The 18,503-nt window shown below is 45.2% G+C and overlaps 1 protein-coding gene across 1 annotated transcript in view; it reads left to right on the top strand.

The window, feature by feature from the left end:
* Positions 1-653: 653 nt before the first annotated feature.
* Positions 654-18,503, top strand: part of SRRM4 (serine/arginine repetitive matrix 4) — a 194,814-nt gene continuing 176,964 nt past the window's right edge. Inside the window, exon 1 of the mRNA XM_049865443.1 lies at positions 654-784. Within this exon, the coding sequence (XP_049721400.1) occupies positions 654-784 (131 nt within the window). The remainder of the gene's footprint in view (positions 785-18,503) is intronic.

Raw genomic sequence — 18,503 nt, forward strand, 5'->3', positions numbered from 1 at the left:
CGCAAGGGAAGGGGAGGAGAGCAGGCTGGCAAGCAGGATCCCCAGTCTCCAGCCTGGTTCAGTTCAGGGTGCCAGGATTGCTTCTTTGAGGGGTCAGCCCTGCAACTCCACCGCCGCAGCCCGGGTGACTGGCGCACGCCCCGCCCTTTCTCCTCCCAAGACCTGCGGGCTTTTGTTATGCAGATGGCAGCAGGAGGCTGAGCCGAGGGAGGAGGGGTTTGGGGAAGGAGGAGACACTGAGAGGGGGGAGCAAAGTACAGCTCGCGCGACCAGCCTCCCCTTCCAACGTCACATTGTGCGAGAGACAAAACCCGGGCACGCCGGAGCTCACACGCGCACGCACACACACACAGACGACCCTGTCGCCTCTTCCCTCCCGGCGCGGCCAAGAAAGCCAGCCCTCCCTCCCTTTCTTAGGCGCAGTAAGCTCGGAGCGCAGGCTAGAGTCAGCCCAGAAGACCAAGCAAGGCGGAGGACAAGCCTTTTTCCACTACCCGTCTGGGCTGAAGTGTCCCATCCCCCGCCTTGAGCCCCGATCTCTCCTACACTTCCCCTTTGGGTTTCGCACGAGCTGAGCTGGGTGCGCCCCGTTTGGAATCCACGTTTCAGCACTTCGGACAGCGCCCGGGCTCCCGGGCCCCTTTGGGCTGGTTATGGCGAGCCTTCAGCAAGGCGAGAAGCAGCTTTTTGAGAAGTTCTGGCGAGGAACCTTCAAAGCGGTGGCCACCCCGCGTCCTGAGAGCATCATTGTCGCCAGTATTACAGCCCGCAAGCCTCTGCCAAGGTAATGATCTCCTTCCCAAGAGGGAAGACCTTGATGGACCCCCTTTCTGGCCTGTACCCCAGAGCCCTGAGAGGTAAATGCTGGTGGCTGGGCCAGGGCGCCTGCCTTTTCCCGTCACTACTTGGTATCTCCCACGGGAACATGGGAACTAACTGCTTGTATGAGGTAGAAGCTGTAGACGAAGGACTGGTTCTTTGGAGAGGGGGACATTTAATAGAGAAGCAGCCTTTATTCAAGAGATTTCGTCTTCTTGGGTTAGGCGGTGCAGGTGTGGTATGACTTTGACTCTGAGAAACTTTTCTTGGTATTGGGGGGTGTTTTGAAAGAATGGTGGATTTGGGGTGGTGGTGGGGATCATACAAGGGAAGATGAGTGTTGAAGCATCTCAAACAGTGTTCAGAGATAGCAGCCCAGTTCTATACTCAGCTCAGGAGCTAGCGAGCTCTGAACGTTTTGACAAAAGCCCATATGCTGTTCCCTCAAATACACCCAAAACAGCACCCTCCTCCACGCCTTTCTGGCTGCTGCTGCGGCTGAATTCTCTCCAGCATCCAAAACCAGGACTCTGAGCTGGAGTCAGGGAGGGATCTTCCAAGACTGTAAAGATGATCTCGAAAGAGTTTTACTTGATTTTTCAAAACGGTCTGATTGCTTTGAACTCAGTGATAAGAGACAAAAAAAAAAAAAAAATCCTTGGCTAGTGGTGGAAATGGTGTAGGGGGAGGAGGGTCAGGGAAAAAATGAAAGGCTGACAAAAAGAGGGAGAACAGGATGTGGGGTGAAAAGGAAGAGAGGAGGTTGGGGAAAACAGAAGCGTTCCGAGACAGAGAAAACCCAATTCTTTTCATAAATCATTCCATTTAGAGGAGTTTGAAAGGGAGAAGGTTGTGCCCTCTGTCAGGGAAAATCAAGGCAGTATGAAAACTCACCGTTTGCTGGTATTGGATGAGTGGTTCAGCAAGAAGAAAAGAGAGAAGTGGGCCGGGGGGACTACTTGGGGAATTTATTAATCCTGGCAGGTTGCATTAGGGAGTCAATTGAAAACCTGTCTCAAAAAGTGCTTCAGACAGAATGCTTGTTCCGGCACAACTGAGTGTGAACTTTGCAGCAGGTGAGGCGTGGAGGACCGCTGGGGAATCACATCTAAAAAATTGGACGCAGGCTGGAGAACTCCCTTCACAGTTTGGGAGAGACCTGGCTCATACAGGTTTCTAGGAAAAAAAAAAAAAAAGGTGCCTCATGTTGGGAATGGATGGGCTGAAAACAGGGTGGACCACTGGGGTGTAGCAGGCTGCACACATCAGCGGCAGGAAAGGCAGCCAGTAGTTATGGATGGGGGGGAGGGGCATTCACTGACAGACCAGAGAATGAGAACAATAATACCAAGTGCCATCAAAAGCTGATGTTTCTTTGCTGGCAATGAGGTTCTCTGTGGAGAGTCTTGACATCAGCAGTTTTATCTTCCTGGGCTTCAGCCATCCGTTCCACCTTTGGAGACCACAGACTGTTGGCAAATCAGATGCTGTGTTTGGCCAATGACAATGCCCTTGCGGAAGGGTCTAGAGGAAATCTCAGTGGAAACTAGAAGTGTGGCAGTTAGTCCAGTCTTCTGTCTATTTCAGGGGTGCAGAGAGAGATCAGACTTTGGTGGTGTTTTAATGCCCAGTGCCCACGTTGCTTGGCACCTTCGCCCTTTGCCCATCAGTCAGTTACCTTCATGCCTTTTTCTTGCTCAGGTCCTCAACCATATGAATTGCTGACAAGGTCTTCCAACTCTCATGCCTTCTGTAGCTTTGTGCATATCTCCGTGGAATCCATGGGAGACTCTCAAAATATCTGCTTTTCCCCTCCCTACAGCTATCATCTCTCTCTTGGTGTGTGTTAATATCCTGGGTCTCCTTGCTGCTGGAAACTACCCCATCAGCCCCTGGTTCATGTCATGCTGGAAGGATCCTCTTCAATACTTCTGCAGCAGGTGTGGCCTTTCTGTAGAACAGATCCCAGTTTTACAGCTTTTACTCCTGGTTTGAGGTTGAAAGTGAGCAGAGAGCATTTGTATCAAAGTCCTCAGGAAAGGCTATACAAGGTTTGAGTGGCCTTTAAACAGACTGGCTATACAACCTGAATCATCCCTATCTCATCCAAGCCAGCCACATCCAGTGATGGTCAATTCCCATCTCCTTCCTAAGGTTCCATTTACTTAAGGGTGAAATTGCTATGTTTCCAAAGCTGAGCTCTCAGGAGGGAAAAGAACAGAAACACTGGTGTAGAATCACCTGGGCCCCATTTGCTTCCTCTGTAGGCAATCTGGAGACTTGGTCTGATCAGAAATGTTTAGTTCTGTGAGCAAGCCCAGCTCACAGTCAGCAGATCTGCCCAAGTAGTTGTCTGCAGGGAGGTGGAGGAGTGTCGGATGAACCACCAGCCAGTTCTACTGGTTACACGCTTAATATTTGCTTATAGATGAGGGCCACTCCCTGAAAGAACTTCTCCAGGACATTTTAAGTCTATCTCTGAAGATAATTTGGTACCAGAATAGAAGGATACTTTCAATGCCTTGATTTCTTAGAAATATGCATGCCCACTCCAGCAAAACCTCCCCTAGCCCATCTCCTCCTCCCCACCCCAGGCATACTTGATGAGGCAGTAGCTTTATAATGTATCAAATTGCAAGCAGATGCCTGACTCAAATGTCAGAACAGTATAGCAGAGTGGGAGACAGTATATCACAGTGGCTAAGAGCTCAGACTTGAGCATCAGACAAACCTGAAGTCTTGTCCTGGCTCAACTAGCTGAGTGTCTTGGGCAAGCCTGCTTTATCTTCGAAATAGGAATAATAACAGTACCCACCTTGACAGTGGGTTGTGAGGACTGAGTTAGGTACAGCACTTGGCACAGTGTGTGGCATGGCAAATGTTCTTAATAAATGTTGGTTCTGAAACAAATAGCTCGGAGCTCCTCGTGGCCAAAAGGAAATCAACAATTCCTCCCAGGATTGGGTTCTCTATGCCATTTCTCCCTCAAATAATTCTGAGGATAAAAGTTTCAGGATTCCAACTTCTAACAGGTGTTGGATTCCATTGGCATTTGCACAACGCTATGGAATTAACATACATGAGGTAGAATTAGGGACGGAGATGGTCACATAATTCCTCTCCCTGAGAGAGGGTTAGCAGCTTTCTGATCTGGGGGTGGTGAGTGGTGGGGTGTGTGAATTCAGAGTTGATTAATATGCTCACCTTCTGGGGCATTCTTTTGGTCTGCATAGAGGTGATGGGGTAGGGCCAGCCTAGAGAAGGCGCAAACCCTTCAACAATCACAATTTTAGTTCCTTGATTCTATCAAATCTAGACTGACTCTACGATTTTGGGACTGAACTAGGACACATTTGAGAGTGAAAGGGATTACTCTTAGTAATTATTCCAGAACGGAAGCCCTAACAGGGGCTATCTCAGGCTAACTAGAACATAGGATCGCCATATACCCTGTACCTGCTGGCAGAGAGCCAGCATGAATCAGTAAGACACCCAAAGTTGCAGCGAGATCCCGCACTTCCGCCCTTATTTTGTCCCCACCAAAGAAATGTAGTCATTTTGCCTGGCAGCCAATTAATTCTCACTGTTAATTGCTTAATCCAGAAAAGTTTGTACCCAAGAAGTTTCTGCTCAAAGTGAACCCTAGTGTCTGAAGCCACCTCTATCCACGATAAAGATATCATATTAATGAATAGTAGCTGAGGATTTAATTAACATGTAAAAATCATTTGAAATTAGCATACCAATTGTTTGTAGATACATGAGCATGAGTAAAGGGTTAGAAAAGTAGGCCCCTTGAATAAGCATTCTCTTTACAATTCATTTGGCAAGCTACTAATTTTCTTTGAAAATCCTTCTTATGCAGAATAGTCCAGAAGCCAGCTTCAGCCCCGTCCCTGTCCAAAGGCTCATAAATTCCAAACTATTGGAGATTTTACTGCATAAAGGGAAAGGTGGCCAAACTATAAGGCAGGAAAAATGCCTTTGAACCATTTAATTCCAGACTCCCCTTCGTGCCAAGAAATCAGTTAGCACATTTGTGCTGACTCCATCCTCAGGAACAGGGTGAGGGGCTGCTGGGAGCCGATTTCCTGACAGCCTGTGGCTAAGAGCCAGTGGACCAAGGGTCATGGAAAATGCTTGCCCTGAAGATGAATGAGTGTTTTTCTCTGGGAAGGGTGTGTTGTTGTTTGGGTCAAGCCTTTGTCCTTCCGAAGGGTGAGATTTGTTGAATGGGGCACAAGGGTCAGTGGGGGACCTTATCTGATACTCTGCTGTGTTCACGTGGCAAAAATGGTATCTTAGAAGACTAGGGTGTGGTAGATGTTCAAAGCATGTTGGGTGCATTAATTTAATGAGAACCCGTGGTCCAAAACCAGCAACAGATTCCCTTTTTCCCAGCTCCACCTCCAATCCTGACACACTGGGATTCTGATCAACGCCATCTGAGAGACACTCACACTGCAAACAGATTTGACTCATGCTAGTGTAAGGGTGAAGCTCCCTAGAAACAGATATCTCTCTGGCTGGGAGAGTAGACATGTGAGCTGCTATGGAGCAGGGGCATGGATTAAATGCCACCTGGAAATGCCTTGGAGACCCAGAGTCTCTGCTAACTCTACCTTGACTTCAGGTCAACAAAAGGGGGAAATCCATAGAAGCCTACTTAATGTAATGAGGAAAGAAGCCCGAGTCATGGGCCTTCTGCTCCATGAGCAGCTCAGGAACGCTACAGCAGCACAATAAATTTTAAAAATATCCTTTCTTCCACAGTAGCTGGATTTACCTTTCGGAGAGGCGAAAGAATGGACAGGGGCTTAACAAAACCAGAGTTCTTTAATTGCTTGTTACTAAGACTTTCTCTAATGTGTGAGGGGATGTTTCTCAGATGGAGGTAGCGGAGTGTGATGGTTAAGAGTTTGAGCTCTGAAGTCAGATCTATCCCATTGCTGTCAAGTCGATTCTAACTCATAGTGACCCTGTAGGACAGAGTAGAGCTGCCCCACAGAATTTCCAAGGGTGTAATCTTTACAGAAGCAGACTGCCACCTCTTTCTCCCTGGAAGAGGCTGGTTGGTTGAACTGCTGACCTTTCAGTTAGCAGCCAAGTGCCTTAGCCACAACACCACCAGGACTCCTTCAAGTCAGATCTACCCAGGCTCAAGTCCAGCTTTGTCCCTTCTTAACCACGAAACCTGCAAGTTACTTCATATCTCCATGCCTCAGCTTCCCTACCTGTAAACCTCGTGTCGTGGGGTTGTAGTAAGCGGTACATGAGATAACTGATACAAAAAGCATAGCTTGATGGCTGGCACCAAGAAAAACCCAAAACCAAAACCCACTGCCATCAAGTCGGTTCCAACTCATGGCGACCCCATGTGTTACAGCGTAGAACTGCTCCACAGGCTTTTCTTGGCTGGAATCTTTTCAAAAGCAGATCTCCAGGCCTTTTTTCTGCAGTACCACTGGGTGGGTTCAAATGGCCAAGCTTTGGGTTAGTAGTTGAGCACAAACTGTTTGCGCCACCCAGGGACCAGACCTCCATAAACGGGTTCATATGGTATGAGCTACCTAAGAGATCCAGAGAGAGAGGGTGCTGAGGCCCTCACCACTGGAGCCTTTGGGATGCTTGGGGTGGGGGTGGGAGCCCTTGGCCTTGCCACTTGACCATCCCAGTGCTCTGTACACATTGTTTGTTTGTTTGTTTTTAATTTTTATTTTATGGCAAAATACATATAACATAAAATTTGCCATTTTAACCATTTTTAAGTGTACAGTTCGGTGACATTAATTACATTCATAATATTGTACAATCCTTGCCACCATCTCTTTCCAAAATTTTTCATCACCCCAAACAGAAGTTCACTCATTAAGCAGTAACTCCCCAGTCTCCCTTTCCCCTAGTCCCTGGAAACTCCTCATCTTCTTTCTGTGTCTCTGAATTAACCTATTCTAGATATTTCATGTAACCCATTGCTGTCAAGTCAATTCTGACTCATAGCAACCCAATGAGACAGGATAGAACTGCCCCATTGGGTTTCTAAGGAGCGCCTGGTGGATTCAAACTGCTGACCTCTTGGTTAGCAGCTGAACTTTTAACCACTACACCACCAGGTCACTCAGCATGTTTTCAAGGTTCATCCATGTTGGAGCATGTACTGTATTAGAATTTCATTCCTTTTACGACTAAATAGTATTCTGTTGTATGTATATGCCACAATTTTTTTTATCCATTTATCTGTTGGTGGGCACTTAGGTTGGTTCCACCTTGTATTCATTCTTCAGTGTGATCTTAGCATTCCCTATAGGGCCACTGAGCCCTGGTGGTACAGTGGTTAAGTGCTTGGCTGTTAACTGAAAGGTCAGCAGTTCAAACCCACCAGCCATTCTACAGAAGAAAGATGTGGCAGTCTATGTCTGCAAAGATTTATAGCCTTAGAAACCCTATGGGGCAGTTCTACCCTGTCCTATAGGGTCACTATGAGTCAGAATCAACTTGACAGCAATGGCTTTGGTTTGGTAAAGGACCACTGGGGATATGCGTTGCTGTTGTTAGGTGCCATTGAGTCGGTTCCGGCTCATAGCGACTCTACATACAACAGAATGAAACACCGCCTGGTCCTGCACCGTCCTCACAATCGTTGCTATGTTTGAGCCCACTGTTGCAGTCACAGTGGCAATCTATCTTGTTGAGGATCTTTCTCTTTTTCCGTTTCTACTTTACCAAGCATAGTATCCTTTTCCAGAGATTGGTACCTCCTGGCATAGACAAGGTTTAAAAATTCCGACAGACCCTAACAGAAAGAGAATTAAAAAAAAAAAATGTTTCTTTTTACTGTTTGCAAACGCTTACTGGCTCTGCGACTTCTGGCAAGCATCTTGATCTTCTCAGGCTCAGTTTCCTCATCCACACAATGGGGCTAATAATAGCAGCCACCTCCAAGAGCTGTCATGAAGATTCAATGAGCTAATTTATAGAAAGTGCACTTTGGTACACAGTAAGGACTCCATCAGTCTGAGCTCTTACTATTAATAATAAATTATAGTTTTTACTATTACTGTGTGCCTGGCCCATCAGGGAGAAAAAGATGAATGAAATGCACTCTCTCCCTTGGAGAGAGTTTATAGCAGTAAAGGTAGACACAAACACGAGTATGGACGACATGAGGCAGACAGTCTTTAGGTGCTATAACATAGGTAGGAATATTAAGAAAAGCAAGCGTGGAATAACATAGGAGGAAGAGACTCCCACTGAGGCATGATGTCCCTTGCTCTTAGTCACACATGATTCTGACTCGTAGTGATGCTATAGGACAGAGTAGAACTGCCCCATAGGGTTTCCAAGAAGCAGCTGGTGGATTCGAACTGCCAATCTTTTGGTTAGCAGCTATAGCTGTTAACCACTGAGCCACCAGGGATCCACTCCTACTCACACAGTTGTGCTCAGTTATGTGATCTGTAAAATGGGGATGATCTTACCTACAAATGCAAGGAATAATCAGAATGAATAAGGCCTCTCTCCCCAGAAGGGTCTCTAGAAGGGAGAAAAAGCATGTTAAACTTGCTGGAGGGGACTTTTTCTGGTGGACGACCACACAGTGCTGATGAAGGGAGGTCCGGAAAGGAACTTCCCAAAGTTAGCTCAGAAATAGAGACTCTGGTAAGGGGCCACAGGTTTCTTATTCTAACCCAGTCTGCATTCTCTGAGCAACCACTGATGATGGGGGGGGGGATTGCAGTGTACCCATAAAGGTTGAAAGATAAAAGCAGAGGGCAATGAATTCACAAAGTGGAAGAAGCCGCACGTGGCTGTAAAAAACCAGTTGTGCTTTCATTCATTCAGTACATTTATTGAACTCCTACTTGATGCAGGAAGAAGCCCTGGTGGTGCAGCGGTTAAGCGCTCCACTGCTAACCAAAAGGCTGGCAGTTCGAACCCACCAGCTGCTCTGCAGGAGAAAGATATGGCGGTCTGACTCCACAAAGATTTACAGCCTTGGAAACCCTATGGGGCAGTTTTACTTTGTCCTATATGGTCGCTCTGAGCTGGAATCGACTTGATAGCAGTGGGGTTGGGTACTCAAGGCAGCAGCGAACAAAGCAAAGCCCCACTGTCACGAAGGAGAAGGACAATGAATAAAGACAGGAACAAATCAGAAATACAATGTCAGGTAGTAATGAGGGCTTTAAAGAAGAACAGAGCAGGTGAAAGGGATAGAGGGTGAGGGAAGAGGCTGTTTTCTTAGATGGGGTATTTGGGGACCAGAATGAAGTTAGGAGGGAGCCATGGAATAACTGAGGGAAGAGCATTCCAGCCAGAGGGAACGGTAGCTAAGAGGCCCCTCAGGTGGACCTGTGCTTGTACTTGAAGAACAGCAAGGAAATCAGTGTGGCTGGAGCAGAGAGAGTGAGGAAGACAGCTACAGGAGACAGCCCCCAAGATGAAGGCTGGAGGCTGATTAAGCAGGGTGTCCCTGGGTGGTGCAAATGGTTAACACGCTCAGCTGCTAACCAAAAGGCTGGAGGTTTGAGTCCACCTAGAGGCGCCTCAGAAGAAAGGTCTGGCGACCTGCTTCTGGAAAAGTCACTTAAAATCCTATGGCACACACTTCTAGTCTGACGAATGTGGGATTGACATAGTTGGGGATGACTGGATGGCAACTGATTTGTAAGCCAGTTAAGGATTTCCCGGTTTTTTTCAGTTCCTAGGCTGGGAGTGGGGGGTGCTTCCAGGGTAGCAGGCAGGGTCTCGGCTCTGACCCTTGGCTCCTCTCCCTTTGCTCTGATTCGGCCAGAGAGGACTTTGAACAGCAGTGTCGGAAGCCTGGCTTGGCCCCTCCGTGTGTAAGAACAAGCATGAAATTTACAATCTCTCTGATGGTGATCAATCAGATTAGGAAATTGGAAAAAAAAAAAGTGTTTAGACTTCTAAATAGCAGTGGCAAATCTCGTTTCCACGGCAGCAAAGGTTTGGTCTATCTCTCATATCCATGCATGCAAGCCTAGCCTTCCTCCTCAGCAGCCCCCCTTCACCGTACATCCTTGAAGCTGTAGTCAGCTTGCACTCTCTCTCTCTCTTTCCGTTCGAGATTTTACTGAAGGAGCTCCCATATGCCATAGCCTGCGTGCGATGCTCCGTGAAATAAAGCACTGAATTAAGATGTCATAGAGACAAAGCCAAACCAGATACAGGAAAAATGCCGAACCCTAAAACAGTCATTAAGTAATTCATGTCTACGTGTGTCTGTTCAAAACAAATATTAAGATCCTCTGGACGCAAATGTTCCTTATCAGGAGAATCCCCTAGCTGCCGGATTCCCAGGGCTTACATCCTGCCAACAACTTCGCTGAGCAGAAACGCCAATGGATCGCTATTTTCTGGCTTCATTAAAAGTTAAGCTTAGGCAAGTGAGCTGGAATTTTACAAGACTGTTACTACTCCTGTGCGAAGAGTGGTGCTGTCCGGGCCTGAAGTACGTGTATTCATGGTGTGTGTGTACTTATTCATGGTGGGAAGGTGTGTTGAGCTCCTGAAATTACTATGTGCCCAGCCTCATGCTAAGCACGTTACATCTGTTATCTAACTCCATCCTCATAATAACTCTGTAATTGTTAGTTGCCATTGAGTTGGGTCCGACTCATGGTGACCCCTTGTACAACAGAGTAAAACATTGCCCAGTCCTGCACGATCTTCACGATAGTTGGTATGCTCCAATCCATTGTTGAGGCCGCTGTGTGTTTTGAGCACCTTCCAGCCTAGGGGGTTCATCTTGCAGAACTATATCAGACACTATACTATTGTTACCCATAAGATTTTCACTAGCTAATTTTTGTAAATAGATTACCAGGCCTTTCTTCCTGGTCTTAGTCTGGAAGCTCTTCTGGAAATTGTCCACCATGGGTGACCCTGCTGGTATTTGAAATACTGATGGCATAGCTTTCAATGTCATAGCAACATGCAAGCCACCACAGTGTGACAAACTGACAGGTGGTGGCATAATAACTCTAAGAAAAAGGTATTTTTACAGATGAGGAAACTGGGGCTTAGAGAGGGGAAGTGACCTGTTCAAAGACACATGGCTGGTAAGAGTCAGAAATGGAATAAGAATCCAGAGTTCTTAACTGATACTTTTACAGTATAGTAATACATTTTGCAGAGTAGGAAATTGAGGTCAGGGAGATGAGGTATGGCTTATCCAGCATCACACTGTAAATGACAGGGCCAGGGTCTAAAATCAGGTTTGCTGATTTCAAATATGTTCTTCTCTACCTGCTACACTTCCTTTTGTTGTGGCTTGGAGTATAAGATGGTGGGTGTTTTTGTTTTGTTTTGCTCATCTTATTTTATGGAGACTTGTCCAATCATTTCAGGAAACTGTCCTTGCTGTAATCCTTTCTCACACCACTCACAGTAATCCTGCCTTCCACTACCCTTGCCCCACTTATCCACTCTCCACATACACCAAGAAGAACCTCTTTGAAAAGTAAGTCAGTAAGGTCTTAAACGCTAGCAAGTGGCCCAAAAGACAGAAAGGGCCACATAAACCAGAGACTACATCAGCCTGAGACCAGAAGAACTAGATGGTCCCCGGCTATAACCGATGACAGCCCTGACAGAGAACACAACAGAGAACCCCTGAGGGAGCAGGAAAGCAGTGGGATGCAGATCCCAAATTCTCATAAAAAGACCAGACTTAATGGTCTGACTGAGAGTAGAAGGACCCCGGAGGTCATGGTCCCTGGACCCTCTATTAGCCCAAGACTGGAACCATTCCCAAAGCCAGCTCTTCACACAGGGAATGGACTGGACTATAAGACAGAAGAAAATCAGAGCAAGTCCACGAGAGCCAAAATATGACCTTGAGTATATCCCACCTGAATTTAGAGACCATCTGAAGAATAGATTTCACGCATTGAACACTAGTGACCAAAGACCAGACGAGTTGTGGAAAGACATCATCCATGAAGAAAGCAAGAGATCACTGAAAAGACAGGAAAGAAAGAAAAGACCAAGACGGATGTCAGAGGAGACTCTGAAACTTGCTCTTGAGTGTCAAGCAGCTAAAGCAAAAGGAAGAATTCATGAAGTAAAGGAACTGAACAGAAGATTTCAAAGGGCATCTCGAGAAGACAAAATATTATAATGACAAGTGCAAAGAGGTGGAGATGGAAAACCAAAAGGGAAGATCAAGCTTGGCGTTTCTCAAGCCGAAAGAACTGAAGAAAAAATTCAAGCCTCAAGTTGCAATAATGAGGGATTCCATGGGGAAAATATTAAATGACACAGGAAGCATCAAAAGAAGATGGAAGGAATACACAGAGTCATTATACCAAAAAGAATTAGTCTATGTTCAACCATTTCAAGAGCTGGCATATGATCAAGAACCGATGATACTGAAGGAAAAAGTCCAAGCTGCTCTGAAGGCATTGGCAAAAAACAAGGCTCCAGATTTTCATGGAATATCCATTGAGATGTTTCAACAAACAGATGCAGCGCTGGAGGTGCTCACTCGTCTATGCCAAGAAATATGGAAGACAGCTTCCTGGCCAACTGACTGGAAGAGATCCATATTTATGCCCATCCCCAAGAAAGGTGATCCAACCGAATGTGGAAATTATGGAACAATATCATTAGTATCACACGCAAGCAAAATTTTGCTGAAGATCATTCAAAACTGGCTGCAGCAGTGTATTGACAGGGAACTACCAGAAATTCAGGCTGGCTTCAGAAGAGGATGTGGAACCAGGGATATCATTGCTGATGTCAGATGGATCCTGGCCGAAAGCAGAGAATACCAGAAGGATGTTTACCCGTGTTTTATTGACTTTGCAAAGCATTCAACTGTGTGAATTATAACAAACTATGGGTAACATTGCGAAGAATGGGAATTCCAGAACACTTAATTGTGCTCATGAGGAACCTTTACATAGATCAAGAGGCAGTTGTTCGGACAGAACAAGGGGATACTGATTGGTTTAAAGTCAGGGAAAGTATGCGTCAGGGTTGTATTCTTTTACAATACCTATTCAATCTGTATGCTGAGCAGATAATACAAGAAGCTGGACTATATGAAGAAGAACGGGGCATCAGGATTGGAGGAAGACTGATTAACAACCTGCGTTATACAGATGACACAACCTTGCTTGCTGAAAGTGAAGAGGACTTGATGCACTTACTAATGAAGATCAAAGACCACAGCCTTCAGTATGGATCACACCTCAACATAAAGAAAACAAAAATCCTCGCAACTGGACCAATGAGTAACATCATGATAAACAGAGAAAAGACTGAAGTTGTCAAGGATTTCATTTTACTTGGATTCACAATCAACAGCCATGGAAGCAGCAGTCAAGAAATCAAAAGACGCATTGCACTGGGCAAATCTGGTGCAAAGGACCTCTTCAAAGTGTTGAAGAACAAAGATGTCACCTTGAAGACTAAGGTGCTCCTGAGCCAAGCCATGGTATTTTCAATTACATGCATGTGAAAGCTGGACAATGACTAAGGAAGACCGAAGAATTGACTCCTTTGAATTGTGGTGTTGGCGAAGAATACTGAATATACCATGCCAAAAGAACGAACAAATCTGTCTTGGAAGAAGTACAGCCAGAATGCTCCTTAAAGGCAAGGATGGCGAGACTGCGTCTTACATATTTTGGACATGTTGTCAGGAAGGATCAGTCCCTGGAGAAGGACATCATGCTTGGCAGAGTACAGGGTCAGCAGAAAAGAGGAAGACCCTCATCGAGGTGGACTGACACAGTGGCTGCAACAATGAGCTCAAGCATAACAACGATTGTAAGGATGGCTCAGGACCGGGCAGTGTTTCGTTCTGTTGTGCGTAGTGTCGCTATGAGTTGGAACCAACTCGACGGCACATAACAACAACAACAACAATGTGACAGAAAATGATACTGGTAAGGAATGAGTTTCTTGGCTCAAGTAGACTCCTGAGACTATATGGGCAGCTCCTGTCTGGAGGCAAGATGAGAAGACAGAGGGGGACAGGACCTGGCTGAATGGACACGGAAACACAGGGTGGAGTGGAGGAATGTGATGTCTCATTAGGGGGAGAGCAACTAGGAGTACCTAGCAAGGTATATATAAGTTTTTGTATGAGAGACTGACTTGATTTGTAAACTTTCGCTTAAAGCACAATAAAAAAAAAAAAAAAGGAGGAAAAAAAAAGTCAGACCATGCCAACCTCTCTCCCCCATCTAAAGCTCTCTATTGCTTCCCAGTAGAATACAGACCCACTTCCCAAGGAGGCCTATAAATCCCTGCATGGTCCAGCCCCTGCCCACCTCCCCAAGACCATTTCTAAGATGATTCCTCTCACCCCTAGTCCTTTTAGTTACTCAAATTTTTCATGCTCCTTCCTGGCACAGGGCCTTTGCACATGCTGTCAGGAAAGTTCTCCCTCTTCGCTGGTGCCTAATTTATACCTACTCCACTTTCAGATCCCAGCTTAAATGCTTTCTCCTCAGGGAATCCTTCTAAGATGTTCTACACTAGCCTACAACTCCCATTATAGACTTTCCTATCACTATAGTACCTCTCCATGGTATTCAACACGTTTGTAATTTTATATTGATTTGCATGATCATTGATTAAAGGGTACCTCCTGCAATAGACTGTAAGTATCATGAGGACAAGGAGTATGTCTGTGTACTGTTTTACCCGATACATGGCAAGGAACAAATTGTTGGTTGAAGGCATGAATATAGTACTTTCCTCTCCTCTAACCACTTTTATGGCTAATAGTTTGAACCACGTGGAACTGCCAGTATTAGACCTCTTGGACTCACAGAAACAGCAATGTTATTTCCTTTGATTCGTAGGAGCACTGTTTGAACCACTGAGGGTGTCTGTCTTGTTCCTTACTGTATTCCTGGAGCCATGGTCCAACGTTGGTCATCTTTAAACATTTGTTGCATGAATAATTAATGAGGTCAAAACAAGTATAAAGCACATCAGTACATTGAATGGATGAAGAAACCCGGAAGTCTGTGGAAGGTATAACGACAATCTTAGAGGTTAAAGGACTCGAGGTCATCCAAAGTGCCCGATTTACATGTGGAGGTAGAGCGGATGGGACTGAAGAACATGTTTTATGAGATGCATAATATATCAGAGCAATAGTGTGTGTGTATAATTTATAAACAAATACACATATATTGGGGTTTTATTCTTGGAAGTTTTTACTGAGGGAGATAAGAGATCAAAAAACTTTGGGGCCCTTGAAGAGGCAACCTATAGAATAGGAGAAAATATTTTGGGAACCATATGTCTGATAAGGGTTTAATATTGAGAATATATAAAAAGCTCCTTCAACTCAATAATAAAAGGACAAGCAACCCAATTAAAAAATGGGTGAAGGATCGAATAGAAGTTTCTCCAAAGAAGACACACAATTAACCAATAAACAATATGAAAAGATGCTCAATGCTTAGTCATTATTAGGGGAATGCAAATCAAAACCACAAGGAGATATCACCTTATAGCCCACTAGAATGGCTATTGTCAGAAAGCAAGTGTTGTGAGGACAAGGAGAAATTGAAACCATTGTACATTGCTGGTGGGAATTTAAAATGGTGTTGCCATTGTGGGAAACCGGCAGTTCATCTAAAACTTAAACACAGAATTACCAGTTACCAGCAACTCCCAGGTATGTACCCAAGAGGCTTGAAATCAAGGATTCAAACAGATACTTGTACACCAGTATTCATTGCAGCGCTATTCACAATAGCCAGAAGGTAGAACCAATCCAAGCGTCCATCAACAGAGGAATGGATAAGAAAAATGTGGTATATCCATCCGATGGAATACTACTCAGCCATCAAGAGAGATGAAGTCCTTGTACATGTTTCAACATGGAGGAATGTTGAAAACATGCCGAGTGAAATAAGTCAGTCACAAAAGGACAAATATTGCATAATTTCACTTATATGAAATATCTAGAATAGGCAAATGTATGGAGACAAAAGTTTATTAGTGGTTAACGGGCTGGGGGGCAAGGCAATGGGCGTTATTGCTGAAGGGCTAATGAGTTTCTGTTTGGGGTGATGAGAAATTTTTTGAAATGGATAATGGTGATGGTAGCACAGCCTGGTAAGAATGTAATCAATGGTACTGAATTGTACACTTAAAAATTGTTTTAAAATGGCAAACTTATATTTTAATTGTGGTAAAAATACATACGCTGAAACCTGTAAGAGCCGGAACTTGGCAGAACTGCTTTGTTTTGCCAGGTCTCGAAGGTTTTCTACCTTTGACAGGGTGTGATCTTACCACTTTTCTATCCTCTCTATTAGGAAAATATTTGAGTTTCCCTTCTCTGACAGGTTTCTACCTTATACACATTCCAGCTTTCTCAGGTTTTACTGTATAACAACAAAATTTATGAAACAGCACACTTTTTGATAGATATATTTTGCCACAATAAACATTTAAAAGCAAAAGAACAGACAAAAACTTTGGGGCCCAGTGATGTAGTACAACTCCTCATTTTATTGGAAGAATGAGGCCCAGGAAGGGGGAAGGACTTGCCCAGATTCTGCAGTCCATTGGCGTCAGCCTGGGGAGAACTCTGGGTTCCATGTAGTGGTATTTGCTTAACATCATGGTTCCTGTTTGAACTTCCCTGCTGCCCCTGGCAGGTGACACGACATGCTCCCTCTTCCCAGCCCCCACCTTGAGACATCACTTCCTGCCCCACTAGGGCCCCTGGCATATGCCGTTGTAGCCTGGGCCGGGATGGGGCTGTCCTTCTGTAAGAGGCCTGGGTTGAGTGGAGCAGGTGAACAGTTCTGACTGTCCCATGGATCAGATTTCAGAGCTACTAGCTGATAAGAGCTGGGGCTTTTGTCTGGCCAGCCACGGCCAGGTGACAGGTGATTCTGGGGCCCAGTCCACTCCTGGACAGGTAGGTCAGCTCAGTGGTGCAGTGTGTGCTCGGGGCCGCTATTTACCATGTAGGCATGTTTCCTGCAGGACCAGTGAGAGGTCGCCATCAGAATAGCAGTGGTCAGCCCTTTATAAACCATCATTACCTCACTGTGACGTTTAATCTACAGCCTTAAGATGGCAGGCCAGAGGAGACCTTGTTGTTGTTGAGTGCTGTGGAGTCAGTTTTCGACTATAGCAACACTATAGGACAGAGTAGAACTGCCCTGTAGGGTTTCCTAGGCTGTAATATTTACTGGAGCAGATTGTCAGGTCTTTTCTCCCACAGAGCAGCTGGTGGGTTTGAACCACCGACCTTTTGGTTAGCAGCCGAGTACTTAACCATTGCACCAATGGGCTCCTTAGTGGGGACGTTAGAGGAACTCAATACAGCTTCTTCGTTTTGCAGATGGGGTGATTGAGGCACAGAGAGAGCATAGGGCCTCACAGTACACTAGTGGGCTAATGCCAGAGCCATACCTGGAATGCGGGCTACCTGATTCCCAGTCCCCAGACACTACACTGCTCACAGTCCCTTGGGGAACCAGGCAGGAAAATGGACTTATTCCCATTTTACAGATGGGCAGATTACTTAAGTACTCTGGGCTGGATTCCTTTCTTAAAATGAAGTTAGAGAGGGTGAAACTAGAATATTCTCTTTTTTAAATTTTTGTTGTTGTTGAGAATATACATTGCAGAACATACTCCATTTCAACAGCTTCTACATGTACAGCGACAGTGATTACATTCTTTGAGTTGTGTACCCATTCTCACTCTTCTTTTCTGAATTGTTCCTCCACCATTAACATATACTCATTGCCCCCTAAGGTTTCTGTCTAACCTTTTGAGTTGTGGCTATCAATTTGATGCCATATAGATAGTTCTTAAAAGAGTACAATGCTTAAGGCAAACTTTTTTTTTTTTTTTTACTGTTTTTGTTATGTTGTTAGGTGCCATCAAGTCATTTCTGACTCATAGTGACCCTGTGTACAGCAGAATGAAACACTGCCTGATCCTGTGCCATTCTCACAATCGTTCTTATGCTTGAGCCCATTGTCGCAGCCACTGTGTCAACCTATCTCATTGAGGGTCTTCCTCTTTTTTTTGATGATTTCTCATTTTTTTTCTTTATTGTATTTTAGATGAAAGTTTACACAGCCAATTAGTTTCTCATTAAACAACACATATGCTGTTTTGTGACATTGGTGGCCACCCCCAAGACATGTCAACACTCTCCTCTTCTTGAGCTTGGGTTCCCCATTACCAGCTTTCCTGTCTCCCTCCTTCCTTCTTGTCCTTGCCCTTGAACTGGTATGCCCATTCAATCTAATTTTGTTTTATGGTCCTGTCTAATCTTTGGCTAAAGGGTGAAACTTAGGAGTGACTTTAGTACTGAGTAAAAAGGGAGACCAGGGGCCATACTCTTGGGTTTTCTCCAGCCTCTATTAGACTAGTAAGTCTTTTTTTTTTTTGCATGTGTGTATGAGTTAGAATTTTATTATGCATTTTTCTCCAGCCCTGTCTGGGACCCTCTGACCTTGTCAGAGCTATCAGTGGTGGTAGCCAGACATTGTCCAGTTGTGCTGGACTCAGTCTGGCGGAGGCTGTGGTAGTTGTAGTCCATTAGTCCTTTGGACTAATCTTTCCCTTGTGTCTTTGGTTTCATTCTCTCTTGCTCCAGATGGGGTGAGACCAGTGGAGTATCTTTGATGGGCACTTGCAAGCTTTTAAGACCCCAG

Source organism: Elephas maximus, chromosome 22 (genome assembly GCF_024166365.1).
Source record: "Elephas maximus indicus isolate mEleMax1 chromosome 22, mEleMax1 primary haplotype, whole genome shotgun sequence".
NCBI classification, from domain to species: Eukaryota; Metazoa; Chordata; class Mammalia; order Proboscidea; family Elephantidae; genus Elephas; species Elephas maximus.